The 22,767-nt window shown below is 39.3% G+C and overlaps 1 protein-coding gene across 1 annotated transcript in view; it reads right to left on the bottom strand.

Moving 5' to 3' along the window:
* Nucleotides 1-5,363: 5,363 nt before the first annotated feature.
* The window catches only part of PRTG (protogenin), a gene marked incomplete at both ends in the record, with an annotated part of 78,136 nt that continues 60,732 nt past the window's right edge, over nucleotides 5,364-22,767 (bottom strand). The window contains 9 exons of the mRNA XM_080626437.1: nucleotides 5,364-5,753; nucleotides 6,783-6,887; nucleotides 7,185-7,350; nucleotides 8,275-8,395; nucleotides 9,569-9,751; nucleotides 13,365-13,535; nucleotides 14,271-14,398; nucleotides 16,070-16,256; nucleotides 16,802-16,897. Coding sequence (XP_080482563.1) covers nucleotides 5,364-5,753; nucleotides 6,783-6,887; nucleotides 7,185-7,350; nucleotides 8,275-8,395; nucleotides 9,569-9,751; nucleotides 13,365-13,535; nucleotides 14,271-14,398; nucleotides 16,070-16,256; nucleotides 16,802-16,897 — 1,547 coding nt within the window. The remainder of the gene's footprint in view (nucleotides 5,754-6,782; nucleotides 6,888-7,184; nucleotides 7,351-8,274; nucleotides 8,396-9,568; nucleotides 9,752-13,364; nucleotides 13,536-14,270; nucleotides 14,399-16,069; nucleotides 16,257-16,801; nucleotides 16,898-22,767) is intronic.

Below are 22,767 nucleotides of genomic sequence, written 5' to 3'. Positions count from 1 at the left end.
GGCTCCTACACTGGCAATTCATTCAAACTTTAAAAAAACCCAAAAGCCAAACAATCAAAAAGCAACATTTGTATACATCCGTTTTTCCTATACAGTCAGTCCTTACTGAGAACACACCAGGCAGGTGTCGTGTGGGTATATGCAACCATGAAAAGCTGAAAACTTCCAGAAGGAGCACAGCTCGCAGTGGAGCCAGAGGGGCCAACACAGCACGTGTTTACATCCCTTTGCAGTCAATGAGGACCACTCTCAGTGTAAATCTAGAGGAATTACAAAAAAAGAAACTCGCATTTGAGCAAAACTGAATTTGTGTTCTTTTCACCTGGGCCTCTATTAACAGAAAGCAAGTTGGGTTTGGAGTTGTATTGAAGAATAGTAGTTTTTGAAACACATATTCCAAAATACACACTTACATAAATAATCTGTTTTAAACTTATGTCATTATAGAAAGGCACTCCATTTTTCTTGCAAATTCTTCCACTTTAGAAATTGCTTGCTATTAGCAAAGCTGCAATTGCAGCAACTATTAAGTGTAACTAGTTCAAGCTAAAAATGACCTCTTTAGCAATTACTAGGTATAATTCTGCTTTCAATTTTACCAGAGAAAAGTCAGTAAATTCATTTCTGTGAAACAGCACCTGAGTTACACCTGTGCAGCTCCCAGCTGGTGGGAATGAGATTTCTGGCTGAACATGGAGGGCCCTACAAACATTCTCCATGTTCAGAGAGGGACTTTCCCCTGCATGAACTTCATTCTGCAATGAGTAAAATGAGCCAGAGCTTCTGGTCCTAGGGCTGACAAGTGTGCTCTGAGTAACACGTTACCGAGACATAGCAATCCATGGTAACTATGCTTGTGTACGTGCAAGGGGCAGCAAGTGGTAAGTCATTCAAGTTGACTCAGTTTGCAATGAAAAAGAAGTAAACTGACCTGAAATGCTCAGTATTTACTACAGGCTAAGGCTGGATGCATGGAGAGTCACAATGGACCTCTGATGCACCTCTGATGCATGGTATCTTGTTATCTTACAAAACCACATTTGCCAGTGGGAGTTTTAACCACATAAGAATTCTTCCCTTTAAAAAGAATAATACTGTGAAGATCTAAAAACCAAACACCCCAAAAAAGCTGACTTTGTCTGTCCAGGCCCTGCAAACTGGAATAAAAATTAATTTTCCCATTGACTTGAAAAGAAACAGGATCAGGACCCTGATTTGAATAAAGAAACAAGATTTATCTCACAGTCTCAAGCAAGGGAATAAAACCAAAGAGGGAATGAACTATGAAGAATAATTAAAAGCAGGTGAGGAAGTCTCTCAGTACTCTCTTTTCTGTTAAAATCTCGTAAGTTACATAGAAAATGCACAGCTAATATAGGAAATTATTAAAAATGATATGTTGATTTTTCAAGTTTCTCTTACAGAAATAGAGCTATTAAAAAAAACCAAACCAAATGATAGGCCCTGTTCTACACAGCACACAGATTCCCAGTTCTCCTGGGTAGCTCTTGAAAGATAAGAATACTTTTTGTTTGCTAAATATGAAGAAAGTACACAAATGTAACTGCAGGCAGACTGAGCCCACAGTTTGGATCAAGGTTTGGATCAAGGTCCTGCAGAACAGGCACAGGCATTGCTGTTGCAATTAAAGGGCAGAGTCCTCCCTTGCAAACACTTTAGTACAACAGGCCAGTTTCAAGATTTCCTCTGTAAGTTTTGACGCTTTTCAAGTGACATCAACTGTAACATTTTTGCTTTCTTTTAAAGCACAAGGGTTGCATATACACTCATTACACCAGCCATGGCTCCTTAGTTCTTACAACACTTAAAACAAAATCAGTTCACATGGTGTAACAATAAATTCCACATTCCTGTTCATCTTCCAGAACACATTAAGTAATATTCATAATTGAAAAATGATACTGGCTTTTTCCTCCAGGACCCAGTTTCTACAGACATAACCAAGATAAAAATTACAGGAAAACCTGCAGCCATCCTGCCTGCTGTGTTCTGTCAGCTCTTTCAAGGCAAATGCAATGAGCAAAGTTCACATACGAAAAACTGATTTCTTTAGCCACAGGTATAAACTTTTAAGAAAATTAGTAGCTGTAACGTCCTATCTACAATTACATGTGTTGGCTTCAACGATATGAGGTATTTCAACTTTGAGCCCAATTTTGCACTGTTACAATCATGAAAGATTGGTTCTGCTATTGAGTTCAAGAGAGAAAGTATCCATTTCTACACAGTTTTCTGGAGATTGCTTACACTGGTGGAGTTTTGAATCATCAGACAAATTTTCTCCTGCAAAATCTTGTGACAGATTACTGATAAGTCATGAATTTTGAGAAGAGCTTGGTTTTTGTTCTGTAGTAATCATGACTGTGACAATGGAAGCACATGAATGGAGACTGGGTTCTGGAGGAACTTATATTTGGTTAACATAAAAGTAAAGGAAAAGACAGAATAATTAATGTCTAACTAAGCTTGCCTATATGCTGAGGTAACCTTAAATATCTTTGGTTTTCTTTATTTGCTGATAAAAAGTACTTTAATAAAAGCTTAAGTTCTGGATGCACTGAGCTCTAATACACTGGATATTTTAAACTCTTTAGCTATTGAAGTTAGAACATCTCTATTAGGTTGACAGATTTTATATGGAGTCTATTTCTCTCAAATTATCCATGGGTTAAACTAGAGTGGGTCTCTGCAAGAAAAAGTTTAGGATTTAGAGTATTCCTGTAATGATGGTCATAAAATTGTATCTGATTATCAGTACTTCAGCAAACAAGTCTTTGGAGAAGCAGTTACCATCTCTGCATATCAGCTCTTTCTGAATGAAACTAACAAAAGAGGCTACTCTGAAAGATGAAGTGTGAAACTTCATGCTACCGTACACATTCTTAATCTAGTTCTGATTAATTCACACTTTACCTAACTAGAAACAGTACTCTGCTGTACACTAAACATTCTGCCTGATGAGACCAAAAATAAATCTTTGGTGAAAAGGTTTTCTTTTTCTTCAGCAAGTAGATAAAAAACTGTTCAAAACTAATTTGTTTAATACTGTAATGTTGATCAACTACATGCTGGAGAAAAAAATTACACTTGGAAGTCTCTGGAGATATCTGCTGGTATTATTATAGATTTCTTTAAAGGCTCTTGTAACAACAAGGTAGTTAAAATTGTATAAGCATACAACTCATCTATGCAATCAACTACAATCAAGAAGCCCTATTGTTTTTTGTTAGTAACTACTTATACAATAAAATGTATTCAGCTCTTCAAACCTATAGCTTTTACCTAGTTCAGTAATTTGGACAATATGTGGCTTCCTTCTCCCTACAGAAAAGTCTTTGGTTCAAGATTATTTTTAAAGCATTTGAATCAACGCTGTCACAAAAAGGTGAATGTGTCCTGTCTGATTCAAAACTAGCAGTTACAAGGTACAGAAATACAGTAACCAGAAGCCGATTCCTCAGCCCAAGCCAGACAGAACATTAGGGCTTATTGAGAACTTGTGACCACCTTTTGATACATGAGGAACAAAACAGAAGTCAGCCTGGCCTACCTGGAGGGTGATGTCTTGGCCCCAGTAAAGTCAACAGGAGTTAAAAAAAAATACTTAAATGGAGCCCTATAGGAGTTCCTATGGTTGCTTCTCACAATGTTACAATTTAACCATTTTTTAAAGAAAAAACATCTGCCTGGGGGGTCTTCTTTATTTTTTTTTTTTCTTTTTTTTTTTTCCTTTTTTTTTTTTTTTTTTTTAGTAAAACAGGGAAGGGGGAGGAGTGGAGAAGGGGACTGGATATAGATACAGGCAAGGTCATAACATTGGATGGTTCCAGCCTCCTCCCTCTCTCTCCCTCTTTCCTATTAAAAAACAAAACAAAACATGATACCCTGTCAGTTTGCTCCACATTTCTGTGAGGCAGCTCAAAAGTAACAAACTCTTCCCTGAGTACAGGAAAAAACAACAACAAAAAAAACCAAAAAACACTAGAATAACTTTTAAAAGGAGGTAGTATAAAACAGGAATTGCATGGGTTCAAGGCAGTACTTGCCTCTTTAAACAGACTCTTCAACTAAAGCTCTGGCCTTTTTATTTCTTATGGTAGCCTGATCAGAGTTTTAGATAAGCATGTGGGTAAAGTCACTCCCTGAGCTAACAGCACACTAGGTGAAGGCAAGGAGCAGGGCTGCATCCTAACAACAGCTCTGAGACATACCACGATGTTAGCAGTGCTTATCAGCACTTGAAGCTGAGTAAAAATGAAGTACAAAATTCATGACACAGTTTACTTAAAACATCTAAGAAGTATTTAAGGCATCTTTCTGTACTCAAAAGCAAACTTTCTAAAAAGGCATAAGGCAAATCAGTGATTTCTACTATATAATGCAAGGCACCATTGCTAAGAAGTACTGTGATACTGGAACACTTAGCATTATCATCTATTCCATGACTCTCATGCAGAGCCAAACTGCTTTGAAATGCTGAATACTTCTTCATTTTGCCATGGTTTTTAGCATTAACTGCCATTATAGAGGAAGCAATTGTCACTGTAGGGAACCCAGAATGTCCCACAGCCCTAAGGATACAGTATATATCCTGGCAGCAGTCACTGGCACAAGTTTCTGAGGAAAAGGCACTGTCCTAGGCTTACTGGGGTCATGAAAAATCAAGAGGTACTAAAGATTTCCTGTGGCTGTATACGTGGAAGCACCAACTCCAGTTTTCCCAGTTTTTAACATCCTCTGTGTCAACCACATTAAATCATTACATTTTATACTCTGAGGTTTCCTTCTTTTTAAAGACAGAGCTTCAGCTAAACAATCTTGTTCGCCTACCTATACAACTCCCTGATCACTGAGCGCACACACGTGCACACACGCATACATTCTACACACAACTGGGGAAGGGAAAACAACCCAACAGACAAAACCAAACCCAAAATAAAACAACACTACTAGGAAGTATCATCAGTTTCATAGCTGAGACCAACTAGAACACACATGAGGTAAAGCAGTCATCATTCAGAGTTCACCTCTCGGCAAACTGAGGTAGATAGTCAGCAAAAGGGCCAACAGCCTTCCCTTTGCTCCAGTGACATATTTTTAACATTAGTCAGAAATTTTCACTGTCCTTTCACATTTGTTGACCACTGACATTCAAAATGAGTGAGTTTTAAAAGCAAATCAAAACAAGCAAAAAAAACCCCAGAAACCAAAAAAACATTCAACAGAAATCTGGGATCACCTGCTAGGTTAGCCAGGCTTTCCACGATAAAACTTTGGCTCCCTGTTCATTGTCCTTCGAACAGACATACACTGCAAGAATGCCTGGCCTGGCCCTAAGGATGTCAGTTTTGCACCACAGAGTGTATCTGAAGAGGTGAGGTAGGAGTCTGGTCAGGCGCAAACAGCAGAGGAGACTCTGTGCAGTTACTTTTATCAGAGCTCATCACACTCATGCCCAAGTCACTGCTTGCAAAAGGACTGGTAGTGGGAGGGGTGGCACTTATCACAGAGGAGTGGTGTATCTCATCGTTGGACTCATGAGAAAACCTTCCAGAGTCACCGGTCTCGTGGCTTCCTTCGCTGTTGGCGGAATGCTCTGTATCAGCAGCAATACTGAATGGCACCTGGAAATTAGACTGCTGGCCAGGAGAGCTGGGGGAGTCATCCTCACTGATCAGCACCGTGGTGCCTGGCTGGTACAGACACACTGCCTGGGCAAATCTTCTCTGAGGCTACATAAAAAGCAGAGAGAAAAAGGTTGTTCAGGCTCTGAAAATCTGAGCTAGAATTTGAATTTTTACTGCATTTCCTATCTCCTGTTCCTCCGGAGTACCTCTAACAGCACTGGCTTAGAACAATTTGGGCTTTCCTACAGGAGGTTAAAAAGAATCAATCTCAAGTCTTGCTCATACTTTTCCATAATAGATGAAATAATCCCTTCTAGCTAAGCATGGCTAATCAAGAATGATTCCACTGGAGAGACCTGATGGTATTTTAAAAACATACTTGGTAGAGCTCTCTCCCATCCCTTCATGCATATTCTTTAAGCATTACTCCTTGAGTGATAACAAATACTTTTTTTATAGAGGCATCAGAACTATGCAGCTGCTTCTGGAAATATTTTGGAATACCAATTTACAATATGGATATCAAGACTTCCTTAAATACACAAGAGCATAATACAAGTTACAATCCAAGAAACATTAGTTAGATGCTCCATAGGTGTGAATTTACATGATAATGTTCTGGATTTAACATTTTAGCTTTAAACAGTTATTTTTCTCATCCAAATAGCAAACAGTAACCATTTGAGAAGCCAGACAGTTCTACACAGATTCTCAATTTCTTCAGTATTTTGGGTAAATAATTTAATTTCCCTCTTTTGGTTCTCTTCAGCAAACAAAGTTTTAGCTGTCAGGGTAGCATTCTTTATATAATATTATTAATTTGTATTTATACAAAATCACTGCAGATTTAGTACTGTAGATGCTATGCACAGACCAGTACACAGAAATCATTTTGCTCACAGACAAAAGGGCACGGGCAAGAAAGCAATCAATTAACAATTATCTGACAACATGGGACAGAAAATGAAACTTCTGTAAGGCTTTACTACAAGGCAGAACACCATCAGCCTTAACACACCCAATTAAAACTTAGACCACTAATTATGCTTTTCCGTAAATGGAAAACTACATGTCTTCCTTTGCAAATACAGGGTATTAAAGATATTGCACATCTCTGCCCATTAGAGTAATTACCTCCTCAGTCTTCACCTTCTTGGTATCCTGGAAGAACAGCCACCTTTTCTTGCAGTTAGCCTTTGTGACAGGCCCATAGCTGTTAATAATCAGATCAGATCCCCCCTACAACAGAGGGAGACAAACACATTTATTTTCACAAAGGACATTTCTAAGACAGAGTCGAACGGCAATCTGCAGAACACAGAGTGAAACAAGTTATACTGAATCAGATCTTTAGCTGAACTTTCAAATAAGTCTTGAAAATTTGACCCTGGATTGCCAAAGTTGTGCTGCCCCATTAAAAAAAACTTCCTGTGGATTTGTAGCGTACATATTTCACTTTTGATAAGGACTCCAATGTTATAGCAATGAATTCGGAAGAAAGATCTCTGGTCTGGGAACAAGTAAAGCTCACATTACCTTAGCATCGATAAAGCTGTTTCCCGCTATCATTGGCAATAAGGATTCTTCATTCTCTGCAATTCCTTCAATACTCTTCTCCACCTCATTAGCACTGGCTAATGAGATGCTGGTATGTGACAGCTGGTCAGTGCTTTGCTGCACAGGTTTAGGACCAGATGTTTTCCTACACAATGTTAAGCAAGAATAAAATTGACCCACAGGAAGAAAACACAAAAAAATCAAGGATAAACTTCAAAGCTATTATTAATCAAGTAATACTGGCAATATTCTTGGCATTTACATTTTGTTACACGATACTTCCAACTCTCATGGAATTTAAATGTTATTGCTTGTGATAAAAATAACATCTGCTTCCAGTTAATCATACACAGTAGGCTATGAGCTTATGTGCAGACAGGAATTGTCATGATTAGTAATATTACTTGAAGGAAGTAACCACTAATGATATTAAGGCCTTTCTACCATGCTACACAGAGATTGTCTCCCAATCTGTATTTTTTCCTGCATATGTGCTAAAAAAGCCCTTGTTACTAAAATATACGTTCAGAAAGTTTTAAAGTTTGCTATTTCAAGTAACTTATCTTTGTTCTGAGCCCAAAGTTATGGGAAGTCACTGAGCCAGTTTACGCCCCATAGCAGCTGATAACAAGACAGATGGTGGCTTGCCCCACTGCAAAGAAACTGCATCATGGCACTGCTTTATGTCAGAGATTCTTTTGTCCAGCAACACTAGAGGATTACAGCCTCGCAAACCAGGCCTGGGCAGGCTGGAGGGTTAAGCAGGAAGAGCAGATGATGTAAAGCAGCATGCTTGTCTGACACAAAAAGGGTTTTTTCTATTTGGAAACATGCCTCATACTTAGTTGTCAAAGCACCACTGACTCACTCTGTGGGTTCTTCCTCCTTTTCATTGGAGAAGGGGCTCAGGTAAAGCAGAAAGAGCCAACAAAGTGCTTTGTTTCCACAGCTGGTAGGAACAGGTGAAGAGACAGAGTACTTCAGAGAACTTAGCACTCTTGGAGATGAAGGCACATCCCAAGAATCAGTGCCTGGAGAAAGAGCTCAGCCTTCAAGAGCAAAAACATACCTGGCTTTACTGCGATAAATTAAGATCAGGATGCAGATAAGGATGCACGTCAAGGCTATGGAAACCCCCACAACAATGCCAGTCATTGATTTCTGGTCCAGATGGTAGTAGTCAGAATAAGCTATAAAAAAAAGAACATAGAAAAGCTCAGTAAATAAGAGTTGCCCCCTCCTCCCTGTCAGGATATTAACAGGGTTACAGTCACAACCACAGAGTCAAATGCTTCCTTTTAATGAGATTCCAGACTTTCTCTGTCATACAGTTTGACTCTTTTGAAAACAAAACTTGTAGACCAGAGGAATATACACAGTTCTGGTGTGGGAGGGGAAGGAGGTCCACATGCCACAGCCTCTTTGGTGACCTACAACATGGAGCAGAGGAGCTCTCTTCAACCCCTTCCTTTCAGGGTGCTACTAGATAACAAAGAGAAAAGGCTCCTAGGAGGGAGCCTTTGTTGCCCAGGAGGGCTCAGTTTAGTTTATGCTTTGACATCATATGTCTATTAACCTAATCCTGAGGACATAACTCTATTTGCTTAGACAGGCCTAAAAAATCACTGAATTCCAGGAAAGGAGAAAACCTGAGCAAGAAAAATCCCTGTGTTTTAATCAGAATTCAATGTGTAACAAGAACAGGTTAAAAGGTTCATGTACCTGAATAACTGCTAGCTCTGGCCTCCCCAAATTGACTTTAAAATCTGTAGTAAGTCACTAAAGTAAATCCTGTTCTATCAGACAAAGACAATGTGTTACTCCATTCTTATTTGGAGCAACCACTGATGTTACCTTAATTTCCACAAGGTAAAAAAAGTTCTCCCCAAAGAGCTGCAGGTGGGGCTGACTTCTTTGGTGAAAATATATACTGGTATATCACTGACTGACAGGGGTGATATGGGTTGCTGAAATACCAGGAACCAGCAAATTTCCACAGACATATTTGAGATGCCATCTTATCTCTGCTGGGCTTTTTGGTTCTAATTCACCAGTGCTACTGATATTTACATAAAGCATTTAAAGGAAGTGCCTTAGAAGAGTGGCTGCAAAGTTGATATTGATGTGAAATTCAAAACAGTTACGTGTTGTCATTTGAAAGGTAAACTTACAACTTCTGAGCAAAATAATTAAACCACTTCTGAGTTGAACTGAGGTAAAAATTCCAAAATGGTTTCCTTTACAATAAAATGCTATGGTGTTAGGACAGAAGGGTATACCCTGACAGTGGTTACATGCTAAAACAAACAGGGATCTTTTTTCCTACTACTTGTGACAGCAGTGGTCAAAACATTGCTACTGACTTATGGAATCTCCTGAGTCCAGGCGTTTAGGTCTCTGATTAGACTCTGATGTCTCCTTTGGGAGGACAGCAAGTTCTACCGCATTTGAGAAGGGTCCTTCTCCCACTTCATTGGAGGCTGCTATTTTGACCAAGTACACGTTTCCTGCTACAAGGTTTTCCAGCAAAGCCATGGTCATTGCTCCTATGAAAAGATTTGAGAAAGAGTTCCAGTTAGACAACATCTGTGGGAACAGACAGAGATTTAGACATTGAGACCTACACTTTCTTTCCAATACCACCTCTAAATCTTGTTTGAGGACTGTGATTGCTGTCATATGCTAACCTGCATACACAGGGCACAGAATGAACACTGGGGTTGCCTGCTGGTCCCTTCTCTCCCTACTGCTTGACCACAGCACACTGCAACCAGTAAAGTTCAAACCCCAGAATCAAGTATTGGCTATGATACACAGCATACTAATCCTAGATCCAGCGTGCTCTGCATTTCAGTGTGTAGCATTTATATTGTGATCCTATCTGTGAGGATGCTCCAGCTAGTAACCAGACTTTCAGGCAAAGAAAGCAGAATGTTAGACCTCCCCGACATACTAATCGATGTGCCTCTCCTAGATCCTGTACCATGAATGTGAATTTAAATTGTCATAACAAAATGATTCAGGTTCAGTTTATCAAATTTCAGGTCTAGGTGGTTAAATGAACAGGACAGATTTGGAAGAGTACATTATAACCATACTTTAAAAAGAAAATTAAACCCTATTTAGACCTGCGTAGGCTTCCTTGATTACTGTGCATCTAAGCTGTGCTACGAAAAATACTACAGAAAATGTCTTTCTCACATGTTAAGGATTCATTTCCTAAAGTCCCTGAAGGCAGGAAAACAGATTAAGAACATCAATAGGATTCACTTGCATTGTCCTTAGACAGGCAAAACTCCTATCAAAGTCAATAACAGCTCTGCCTGTCTAGGGACTGCAAACTACTGCTTAAAATTCCAATTCATTTCTAAATGCCTGTTTCTTTCTACCATAGAAATATACTGCTTTTCTTTCCCTAAACAGTGGCAGTTACAAGTAAAAATCTATTCCTTGTTCTCTTTCACATATTCCATTCACTTTCTCAGACTTGAGTCTAAATTTCAACCTTTCAAATCAGTTTCAGAAGTCAGAATTTACAGTAGCATTAGCAGTGTATAAAATACAAGGTTGTTTTGCTGACAGAAAAGATTATACATTTGGTAAAAGGGAAGCTACTTCAAAAGGTATATCAGCTCTTCCATAAACACCACCCATTAGCTGAAAGCATTTGAAGTAAAATGTGAGGTATCTGTAACCAAAGGAGCTGTAATATTTAGCACCAGCAAGGGCAAAAGGTCACATTTCAGTATTACAGGCTCCTTCCCACCAGCTCCTTTCAAATCTGCAGCATCGCTAAAGCAAGTAAGCACTTTGTACTGATTTACTGCACACCAAGTGTGCGAAGGCTGTAACTTCTGATCCACTTGAAGGGAACTGGTGAAAAGAGGGAAGGTGGCTGGAAGGTAACTCAGATCACAAATCAGCAACAAACTGCAGTTATATTTTCTAACACTGACGTGCCTAAGACGAGCTCAGTCAAATTAGAGAGTTTTGGGTTTTAAGTTGGTGGATTGGTAGAAATTTGCACGCATAAACTAAAGCCTGTGCTATGACTTTTACAGGTGGTAGGGTTGATAATGTGGGGTTTTCGCTTGGTTTGGAGGGGCTTTTTTATTCTTTTATTTGGGGGCTGTCTTTGGAGATATGGGAAAACAATGGGGTTAAGATTTCACAAATCTTCCGCAGAATAAGTTTAGTGTCAAGACAAAACAATGCTATTTATTAGTGCATAGGGTAGCTGATCTTATCACAATAAATGCATTAAAAAACTCAAACCCTGTGTCTATCTGAAATGACCTGTGAAAGGACTTTCATGGGTGTATCACAGTATTTGCCCAATTTTACCTTGACATACTAACTTTCTTTCAGACTTTTTCATCTGTACTTTAATTAAGTAATGTGTCACAATGCCTTAACTGCAGTGCCATGCCTCAAACCCTAATATATCTGTCAAAATACAAAATTAGTGACTCTAGCATTGATGGACATAGTAATACACTGAGATTTATAGCTCTCCATTTGCTCATCCCAGACAACACTTTCAGTATGGGAACACATGAAAACGTTTACTGTTACTGGCATCCCCTCATCTGAAATACCTGCGATAAAACACTATTTGAGATGCTGCTCAGTTTTACAGCCATGGCTGAGCTGAAGTACATACCTGAAAGCAATTCTGTCACTTTGCTGCATACAACAGACATCACCAGAATGACAAGATACACTCTTCACATATAAGCAATCTGTGAATTTACATCTGCTGGGGTTTTTAGTGAGTAAAAATTAGTATTAAATTGGTCCCTTAATATGACAACTTTACATCACTGTTTCCTTCCACAATTTAATGGGACAACTTTGTATCACTGTTTCTTTGAACCATTTTAATAGTGAAAAACCATGGGCTCAATCTTCCCCCTATAGTTACGCCTCATTGATACTTCAGAGACTAGTTATTCACAACTTTTGATTGCCAGCAATAGTCATTTTACTGTCACTCTTCACAGCTGACCATTCTACTTGTGGCCAGCCCAACAAATACCATTCTGCTCCAGCAAAGACAAAGCAGCCCTGCCACCTTTCAGAATGGCTGTTGGTCCTTCATCCTCTCTTCAGGAACAGCACAAAAGACAACCACCATCTTTGAACTAAAACAGATCGTCTCACTGATGGCAAAACCAATTGTCCTCTCTAAGTGCACTCATTTCTTTACGAATTTTCTCCATGGAAAATTTCAAGCCTCACTCTCTGCTGACAATGAAGCTTTCAGCCATCAAACAACACAGAACAACAAAACAGCAACTTTTCCTGGGCAATCCTCTTAAATAAGCTACTCAAGCACATGACTTTATTCTGTAACACTGAGCTTCCCTCTCTGGTTTAATATATAATTAAAACTTTATATGTTCTGAACTGCCTCTATCTATTTGGAATACCAACTGAACAGTAAATGCCTTTTTCTTTTTTTTTGGCTATAGTAGAAATCTGTTCTCAATGCAGCTCTTCAAATCATAGTATTATCCTGGAAAATCCCTATAAAAACGTATACAATATCTAATCACAAAGATGTGACTGAAGTTCACATCCCCATACGTGAGTTCCTGTTAGATTAGCTAGGCAGGGCTCAACAGCAGAATAGAGCCAGAGAGTTAAATTGAATTTGCAGAGCAATTTACTGGGAGTAGGGGAAAGTTCATTAAGTGAACTGAGCTAACTGGATTGGCAGTGATTGAAAGAAACATCTAATCCCACACAGCCACATTTATAAATTTATTTCTGGAAAGCAAGGCACCTCAGAGACTTCAGAGATTTCAGAGACCCAAAAGAGTGCATTTACAAAATGAAACCATCACAATCCTGGTTACAACAGAACTAAGATGGATGTAATTGGATTTATGAGACATTTTGGTTCACATGCACACACTGAGCTCCAAAGCAACACAGAGAGCTGCTCTCCCCTCACCTTCTCAGTATTATTTGTTCTTTAATACATTTTCATTGCAACCATAGGAATAATTCTAAACTAATTATAACTTTCTTATAACTTTCACGTGAACATTCAAATGAATTTCTTCCTGTAGTCCAAGGGAGCTGAAAGTAACAAAGCATCTTATAAGCAGCCTTATTGTTTATCCAGTTCACAGGTTTATGATTTTAGTTTACCTTCTCTATGCAACACTTGCCATTCCCCAGCAATCCAAGACTTCCTGGATGCATACAGGATGGTGTATCGTGTAACAACTGTTTCAGGACCATCAGGTGGCTTCCAGGAAACCAAAGCAGTATTATCCTCTATCAAAGTCACCTTCACTCCTACTGGAGGGCCAGATGGTGCTGTGAGAACAGTAACACAATGCTATTAGGCTAACCTAATTTACATGCAATTAAATTGCTCAGAAAGAAATTGACCTAATGGCTACTGCTACATCTCAGATAAACATACAGACAAACACATACTGCTCCTTAAGAGAAACTCTCCTGTTAACTTTGATCTGATCAATAGCTCAGATTCTCTAAAAGCAAATTTAGTATTTTTCCTTCAACTCCAGAAGGAAACAGTTACTGAGAAAACCCCCACATCATTACCCTGTGAACAGGTATGTCCCAAACACTGCAATGCTGAGAACATGGACCTCCAGTTTTTGATTTCCACTCACCAAGCTGACAGAACAGCAAACCAGCAGCAAGGGCAGTAGATGTGTAATATGGTTATAGTTTCTAGAAGTCGCGGGTTTAAAATATGTTTCCATAGTGCCTAGGAAACAGCCATGCCTCCTCAATACATATTTTAAAGTTTTGATCCAAGTTATTTCCTTTCAGTGGTTGCTAATTTTATATCAAAATCATTGCCGATTTTAGGTAATTCTTGAAAAACAATTTCCTAGTTCCAAACCAAGGATTTCCTGACAGCACTTTTCTATCTCTCACCAAGAAGAGCAGTATCTGTATCTCAAGAGGGAAATATTTCTCTCTCCTACAGACAGCTTGAAATTAATAAGCAATTTTTCATGCCATTTGGTTTACTGAGCTTTCTTTTTAGAGCTATGGGGTCCTCTGCTGGTGCCTTACCTTCTGGAAGGGTAGTATGGTAGACTACTGGACTCCAGGGGCTGGAGAGCTGGTCCACATGGAGCCGAACTGCAAATTCATACATGGTTTTTGGCTCAAGACCTTGAACTAACATGTGAGTCTCTGACCTGTACAGATGAAGGAATAAAATACATTTAACTGCAGCAGTTGACTTCAAGATCCAAAACTCAATTGATATTTCTCAGTCACTGTGAGTAGATTCCACTGTAAGTTCCACACAAGACAAACCAGTGCAAGTCCAGAAATATGGTCCATGTGCACTGTCTACCTGAAAATGTAATTGTACTAACCTGGAACTCTCCTGCAGATGTTCCGTGTGCTGTCAGTTAACTTAAGCTCAAGTTTTTATACAGGTTGTTTGGACAGCTGATGCACAAACATGTGTAAGAATATTACTGCCCAGAACACCAATAAGTATCCCAAATTCAGCTCTTTCTGCATTTGTCCATAGCACAGTATGCTTCAAGCTGGAGTAACACTTATACTACAACCAGCACCACAAGCTGAAAAAGCACATGATGTTGGCTCCATCAGCTATTCCTGGATCTGCTTCTCAGTTCACAGAATAGACAGTGGCTATGTGTGCAACTTCCCCTTCCACTTACAGCCAATATCACCTCATGTTTTGGGGATCTCTGTAGAATATGAATGTTCCCTACACATCTTGTAGTTGCATTTGGTAATTTATTAATTGTAAAATTGATTATATTAACTGTAATATTGTCGTTTACTATTTGATCACAAAGTCAATTGTAGACATTCTGCTTTATTCTGACTCTGGGGGTGGGATAGACCAGGGTGGTAATACCCAGTTGAGATTAAATCTCAATTTAAAATGGTTTTACTCTACAGATATTGCTTTATTAAATCTCACTTAGTATTTTCAACTTTCATACTGCAAAGGCAGTCACCAATATTTGCAATAGCATCAACCTATCACAAAAAGCAGCATTCATTGCCATGCTCCGTACTGCACACTTAAGAATTTTACATGGTGATTATACTGTGTCAAATTGTTAAGTCAGGAGTTATACAGCAGGGGATATGCTCTTTGAAGAGAAAACCACTGACATTAGGATGGAAACTATCTTTCAGGACAGTGTTTTTCTTATTTAGAAGGCTTGAGTAAAGCCACGTATTGAGGGAGCTACACGGATTCCCTCAACAGCACCACTGCCCCCATCATAGGCAGTCACAATGGAGCAGTGTCGTCTGTGCCCACACCACCTGAGCAGAGCTGAACACCAGGCCTAGGCAGAATTTCTTCCCTGTTCTGCCATTCTATGCCTCATGTGTTGCTTCTTTGAAAGAGCTCTAGTTCCTGCTCAGCTTTCTCCTGGCAGGATGCCACACACTCAGGAATGTGGCATTCCCACAGTAACATGCTTGAGCCCTCAAATCTCAAAAATTCTTGTTTCCAGTCTTAAAATCAGACACTGGATGAAGTCACTTTGCCCAGACAAGCTACCTATAGTTATTCTCTTTTGTTTGGTTGAAAAAGACCTTAAAACTAAATTCGACTTAGCTAAACAGCCATTCAGGAGCTTGTCCAGGGATCCAACACAAGCATCACAGGTAGAGAACAAAGCTGTTCTATGAACACATCTTAAAAAACCCAAGAAACAAAACTAGCAGCCACTGGGCAAAACACACTGTCCTCTAAGGAAGATAAAAGTTGTTACAGTAAAAGGCAACTAAGAGGGAGCAGGAAGAATAGAATCTGAGCGAAAAGGATCTGGAAATGGGAAACCAAGACTCATTAGCAGAGCTGCACTTACGTTTGAAGGTAGAGAACCAGAGAAGCATTCTGCAGCCCCACTGGGTTGCAGCGGATTGTGTAGTTAATGACTTGTGCAGATGTAAAGGCAGGCTTTCCCCAGTGAAGGTAGATAGAAGATGAAGTGTTAGCTTTGGCATAGAGGTGGTGAGGAGGTGGCGGTGGTGGCACCATGCGATCACGGACAGCTGTTCAGAACAAAAAGGAACATTAATTATTTATTGAACTGTATATAGATAGTGGTATGATTAAAAGACAGGCCTGAGCCTGTCTTTAAGCCAAAGGTTTAAGATTCAAATCTGCCCCTACCCAGCATTATCTGGTATTCAGGCCCAGGAATCTAGTTCAAGCTTCCAACCCAATACATGTCACTTATTACTTCTCTAGTCCCATTTGTTTAGTCAAGACCAAAGCCAAAACTATAAATAGAGAAAAAGGAGAGAGATAAACCTCTCATACGACACACGATACGTCACTGGTTAGATGATGCAGGCAATCCAGTAGTGGAGGAAAACTTTTGGTAGCTATCTTGTTTCCTCAGCTGCAGTTCATGAACACTGGAGACTGTCTCAGTTGCAGGATAACTAGGATAGTACTTGTCACAGACACAATCTTTCTGGTTCTCTGTTTTACACTGAATTAATTGATTATTTATAGGTTAAAACCACAGTGCTGCCAGGACTGTGAAACATCTCAGCTCCTAATAAATTCTTCATGCACCTATAACACTTACAGACACATCCTGGAGTGCTGACTGTTTGGTCTGCCTGATAACCTTCTTCCATACTGTTATATGCCAGCAGCCTTACATGATACTTTCTTCTAGGATCTATACAAAGAGAAAAGGAATAATGAAACTCAAGTAAAAAGTAAGGATTTTCAGACTTCAGCACATAGCCAGGTAACTTGATTCTCCTGCAAGTTTGTTTCAAAACTTGTCCACTACAGTCAGCAGCCTGATGAGCAGGCCAGATGCCTGGAAGCCTGTCTTTTCTCTAGCCCTAAGAATTTCCCTGAATTTTTTCCCAGAATCAGCCACTATTTCCCAGTCTTGCTTCTAATAACCTGAAACAGAAGTTTGTAACAGAAATCAGTGGGAGTAGGATAAATACTACATTTCTATCTGTAACAAAATCACACCTTTGTAGCTATAAAGTTAGATTTAATAGCAGGATTCAGCATATTGAACGTATTTTCAGTCTATAATAAAGATGCGTTAAAACAGCTAGCATGAGGCCACAGAAACTAACGTTTATTTCTGGATAAGCAGGCTGTAATGAAGCAGGGCAATCACAGCAAAGGCAGGAAGACAGGACCCAGCAAAGAAATGGGAAATGTTTTTGTTCCAGGTTCCAAGAGGAGAGGTACTGTGGAAGAACACTGATTGTTAACACTGCCTGTGACTAACAACTTCCACTTCTACGTGTTTTCAGGAAAGCTTGTTCTGGCATTCTTAGGAGGTCATTGTCTTAGCTTGAAGGGTCTCCCTATTTCCCCTTCTCTGGCCACATCTGTGGATGGCCATATTGTAGTTTGCTGCTTCCCTCAGCTCTGTTAATGATACACTGGCCTGATACCTGGATACAGGTGAAAAATTACTACAGAGAAATGAGTTCAAAAGGGGCCTTGAGCCTTCTGTAAGTGGGGCTGGCACAGGGTACCCATAGGTGGCTCGGTGCACAAAACCCCAGGATGGCTGCGCTGCTTCTCTGCAGCCTACTGCCTTGTGCTACTATTTACGACAAATCCCTTCTAGACAATGATAATTTGCAAGGTATTAGCATTTGCTATTAGTGAGTATGAGCTCTTCTGGGTCTAACTAAACTTCACCCCAGCACTGATGTAGGCATTAGGACATTCTTCTATTGTCATGAGCCTATTTCCTTCTATTAAGATTTTCAGAAGGTTTAGATGTTATATAACCGTGCTGATCTTGTTTATTTTTTTCCTTGCCCTAAAACACCGCAATATTATCCCTTCTCAAAGTAAGCTCTGCTCTTCTCATTTTATCTGGGATTTGACGTAGCCTTTCTCATGAAATAAACAGGAACACAAATCCCTGACATTTCTTCACCACAAATAGGACTTTTATTCACATCGGATCCTTGGCTCCCTCTGCAGTCTCTGCACCAGCAATACAACCTCAACAGCTCTGATTTGAGGTTTCCGTAAGCACAGCACAGTAATTTCATAATAATGCATTTTATAAAATCTTTTCATTTTCTTTTGAAGTAGACAATCTTTTTGTGCTGTAGTTACCACCATCAGCTTTAAATTAACTATGGCCAGGTACAGTTTACATTTCTATGTATGTTTATTTTTAAGACTGTTTTACCAAAATCTAAATACAGCGGTAAAAGAAAAGGGGCTCTTAAATTTAGATTAAAGTATTTCTTTGATGTGTTTAACACTAGTGGCAGAATAGACAAGAGGAGCCCATTCCCATTTTTCAAATAGACTTTAACATCACAAGTAGATTATATAAATAACAAAACATCCAAAAACTTGTGATTTATTTTTTAACAAGAGTAAAATTCTCATTTGCTTTGAAGTTCTTTTTTTCACTTTACACTATCACTTTAACAACAGATGACATCAGTTGTTCCCAACAAACTACAGAGAATAGGAGGAGATGGACACACACACAGAATAACCTTAAGTATGTGATAAAAGAGAAGATGGAATTTTAATACTGAAAATTCAGAAAACGAGTAAGCAAATTATATGGAAAGCACTGCAATATCTTAAAAAATTGTAAAAACAAAAGACATGCGAAGGGAAGATGCATTTAAAAACACTAAGCTCAACCAGGAAGATAGCTACACTTCAGAAGTACCGAGGGGTTCGAATACACTAAAATCAAGTTATGGGGACTTGTTAGGACAAATTACAGCACGCATCTCAGCACAGCAGAAATACACACCTTCCCAGGCTTCCTAACCTGTGCTAGGAGTACAGCCATGTAGAGCATTACTGAAGTACTCAAAAACAAAGCAAAGATTTTAAAGAGAAGCCATCAAGACATCTTTAAGATCTCATTAGGATTCCTCTTTAGAGGCTGTTTTAGTAATCGATTCTCCCATCTGTTCTTAGAAAAAAGTGGGAATTCGGGTACTCTTTAGCAGACTCTTGAACAGATTCCACCTACCCAGGTGGCATCCAGCCAGCCAAGTGTCACCGTCGACCTTTTCCTTTACAAGTTCCTGCAGAAGAGACCCCCGCTGCATTTCCGCAGGACCCAGGATGACAGACACAACAATTCATCATCCTGCCGAGCACCTTCAAAAACTCTCTGCCCTTTGAAAGTGGTCACCCAGAACTGATCATCTTCACTGTGAAATGAAGAATAGCTGAGGTCTAGTGCCCTGCTGAGCTGAATGAGGAGCCTGTGAGGTCTGTTTATCCTCCTTGCTGACTTTTTTTTTAACTGAGTTCCTCATTAACGCTTGGCTGGGAGGAGAGGCAGAATGATGGGATGGGGAAGGAAGGTAAAAATGCAACTCCCACCAAAAAAATTCAAATGTCTTGGAGAAAAGCACATTTTTTAAAACTTGTTAAGTGTCTTTTATGCTCTGCATGTAGAAAAAGTACAATGTTGAATACCATTCATCTTGCTCTTGTGTAGTGCAAGAAGCTTCAAAGAGAACTATTGTTATATAGAAGAACCTGTTTAAAACTTCAGTCTCTCAACTACTCTCTACCATATAAAACTCAAGGATCACTTCAGGACATTGAGGTTCAGTTGGTAGCAAGACTAGTTCAGTCCAAAAGAAATGACAGAATTTTTAAGATGTCACATATTACTGTTTTAATGGCTGAAAAACCATCCGCTGGTATCTGAAAGTGCAGCAGCAACTGAGGAGGGCTGCATTATGTACTGGCCCAGAAAAGCTTAAATGTCATAGTAAACTAAAAGGGACCATATAAAAGAATTTTAAAGACAGTGTACTGGGCACCAAGAGAATTTGATGTAAAATTTGCTTCTCAGATTACACGTATAACATTAGCGATGATCAAAGCAAAGTACCTGCTGAGATTCCATGTTGATCATAGCTCCACCACATGCAAAACAAAGACAACCAATAGCCAAAAGATCTACCTCCAGTTCCAACAGATACTTCTACACTGTTTTTATGAAACAGTGGAAAATATTTTTGAAGTAGCCTCTGTTTAGAATATTTTTAACTACCGTTAGCTTCATGTCAAGACTTTTGATATGATTTACTCTCCAATGGCAATCACAATACAAACTTGGCATAAACACTTCCATTTAGCAGTTCATCAGCTGGATCAAACACTCAAAGTCAGGCATACTCTGAGAAAACAAACTTCAGAAGCTTTCTTATCTTTAACCAGCATAGGTATCCTGAATAGTTACACATAAATCACTGATAAAAGATTGGGCATAGCATGGCCACCTGGGGGCTGTCAGTCTCAAATTTAGTGCACACCATCCATGCACATTATACAGCAACAGGAGGCTCAAGAGGCTCAGAAAACAGGGAAGCGGGTATTGAGGCCATCAGTCATGGTCATAACATACCTAGGAGTAACACTTCTTCCCACAGAAGATCACTGCTATTCAGAAACAAAGTAGATGCAGTCCTTTACTCAGCCCATTCAACACATAAATTTGGTTTAAGTAAAAAAAAACCACCTCACAGCAACATTTTACCCTTGCATTTCCAAACTTCCCTTAACAGCTGATTACACTGAGTCATTTCACAGTATCACAGTATGTTAGAGATTGGAAGGGACCTCAAAAGATCATCTAGTCCAATCCCCTTGCCAGAGCAGGAACACCTAGATAAGGTTACACAGGAATGTGTCCAGGCGGGTTTTGAATGTCTCCAGAGAAGGAGACTCCACAACCTCCCTGGGCAGCCTGTTCCAGTGTTCTGTCACCCTCACTGAGAAGAAGTTTCTTCTCAAGTTTAAGTGGAACCTCTTGTGTTCCAGTTTGTACCCATTACCCCTTGTCCTATCATTGTTTGCCACTGAGAAGAGCCTGGCTCCATCCTCGTGACACTCCCCCTTTATATATTTATATACACTAATAAGGTCCCCCCGCAGTCTCCTCTTCTCCAAACTATAGAGACCCAGCTCCCTCAGCCTTTCCTCATAAGGGAGATGCTCCACTCCCTTAATCATCTTAGTTGCCCTGCGCTGGACTCTCTCCAGCAGGTCCCTGATTCTCTTTTCAACTGATTCTCTTGCAATTCCAGCAGTTGTGTAGTGATGGAAGGCTTGTTCCCAGGCCTAAGGTGAACAGGAAGAATTCTGTCGCCTGCTTACCAACTGGCTGAACTTTTGAAACTTAATTTGTTTCTGTTGAATATGGTTTGTTTTGTTTGGGTTTTTTTTAGTGCTGCTGGCATTAGGCTGTTATAAAATTATATGTTATAAATAATAGTTCAACCACAGGCACAAATTTCACCTCTGCTAATAACACTTCTATAAAATAAAAGCAGGGAAAACCTAAATACCTTTATATTAATTAATTTCAAATTATCAAAATAGATACTGTCCCAAAAATCCCCGGTTTACAATTTATGTAGGATCAGCCTCATTTTCCTATGACAGTTTTTGTAGGTCACTGCTCCCTGGTGATACTCCTCTGGAATCCTGGACCCTGTCATTCATTCTCCCATAAAAATCTGCAGTAATCCCTACAGATTCAACCCTGGTGGGTCTTTCAGAAGCAGGACACATGGGGGAGCCTTCTTTTTGTTTTACAAGGCTATGAATAGGTTCTGCACTTTATAGTGCAACTATGGCAAAGCTAAATACTGCATGTATGAGCAAAAAAATTAAGTTGAACTATCATTTAAAACATGGATTGTAACTTGGAAAAAACATTAAGCATTACATAAGCTGAAGCTTGGCAAGAATTCAGATGACAATGATTTACTTGTGTATTGTACTGTTGTACTGCATCCCTGAGATACAATCTTAGAGATGATGTTCAGCTTCTCAGACAGCAGGTAGGAAGCTTGTGGCCATTACTAATTTTAATGCTAAAACCCAGCTTCTTCAAGAAAGATACTACAGTGCACTCAGATGTTCCAACCCTGTTTTGTGACAAGTCATTTCATTTCCGAGCATGGAGGAAGAACCACAGCTGCTTATCTGTCTGGACACAAGAAACTGGGAGAAACTGAAAAATATGAAGAATTGAGACTTGATTTATTAGCAGTTGTGTTGCTCTACAGTTCACTAAAGCATTCACGTTTTATTGCACCAGCTCAAAGTTATTCACTGGTTTTTACTACTGCCATCAGCCTTGCTTCCATGTAAATCTTCCATTTCTCTTTCAGTAGGGGAGAAGTTGCTGCTACAAAGCAGCTGTCAATCAGAAATACTAATATTCAGATTTCTCATTTTTTTTTCCAAAACCTAGGATTTTAATATGTTTATGTTATGCATATTTGCTAGTTAAATGTGGATTAAGCATACAGAGCCCAGTTTTCAAAGCTTAGGGAAATAGAAATGATCTAGTAAACACATACACAACGGTAGGCAAAAGCAACTACAGAGTTGGTATCTTCTCATGCCAGAACTAGTTTTAGTGTATTTTGGTGTATTCCATGGAATTCCATTGAGTTACTGTCTCAAACTCAGTTCTTCAGTTCTTCTGAAACATTGAGACAAATACACAAAACCATCTAAAACAATCTGGCATCATTCCACAATAGAATA

Source organism: Psittacula echo, assembly GCF_963264785.1.
Source record: "Psittacula echo genome assembly, chromosome: 10".
NCBI classification, from domain to species: Eukaryota; Metazoa; Chordata; class Aves; order Psittaciformes; family Psittacidae; genus Psittacula; species Psittacula echo.
This window is presented reverse-complemented; position numbering and strand designations above follow the sequence as displayed.